Below are 825 nucleotides of genomic sequence, written 5' to 3' on the forward strand. Positions count from 1 at the left end.
CAAGAGTAATTATAGGGTAACTTGTATTATGCATTTTAGCTACGAGAGCACATTTCCTTTTATTAGTTAATGTGTTCTGTAACTTTTCCAATACTACTTTTATCCCTTATGGAAATTATATAATTAATTTCTCCCTTCTCTTCTCGCTTCCCCATTACCTATAGTTGATCCACAATGGCCTTGTGGATGTTCGGAACGTGAAGAACAGTCCCCTGTTCTCTTCCCTCCACACCTTGTTCATGCTGCTGTACACTCGCAATTCACGCAGAAGATATGTCCCAAATACACATTGGTTGATCAAGGAGGTGCGAGTATCATCATTCATGGCAGATTTTGGACGGGGAAAAAAAAGCACGCAGGTAACAGACACGTGTCTTGCATGTGTTTTTTATTTTTGTTTACTATTCATCTGTGATTCGGCATATGACCTCTCCCTTTATGATTGTATACATGCATTAGGTTTGGAAGTGTGTTTTTATTCATTTACATTTGTTTTAGAATAACTAGGAATGATTGTTTATTGTATTTCTTACATCAGCTTTTCAGAGGTGCATTCTTTAAAGTTCCTCAAAAATGACGTTGTTGAGTGATTATAAGAAAAATATGTTTTGGTGTGTATATATGATTTTTTTTAAAGATTTTTTATCACTAGCATTTATTTGAATTTCATATTATCTTACTGTATTGTGTAAACACCTTTATTTTTGTTAGTTTAATGAAATTCTTATAAGAAATGTGGTTAATGTGACTATTATTTCATTTGCTTTTGAAGTGAAGTAGCAGTTTGCCATATATAGCCATTATATATTTGGAGAGACTTTTTTT

At 33.0% G+C, this 825-nt stretch overlaps 1 protein-coding gene across 1 annotated transcript in view; it reads left to right on the top strand.

Moving 5' to 3' along the window:
• LOC119589516 (ubiquitin-protein ligase E3B-like) overlaps positions 1-825 on the top strand; it is a 15,034-nt gene that overhangs the window by 9,976 nt on the left and 4,233 nt on the right. Inside the window, exon 12 of the mRNA XM_037938116.1 lies at positions 165-359. Coding sequence (XP_037794044.1) covers positions 165-359 — 195 coding nt within the window. The remainder of the gene's footprint in view (positions 1-164; positions 360-825) is intronic.

This window comes from Penaeus monodon, chromosome 25, assembly GCF_015228065.2.
Source record: "Penaeus monodon isolate SGIC_2016 chromosome 25, NSTDA_Pmon_1, whole genome shotgun sequence".
NCBI classification, from domain to species: Eukaryota; Metazoa; Arthropoda; class Malacostraca; order Decapoda; family Penaeidae; genus Penaeus; species Penaeus monodon.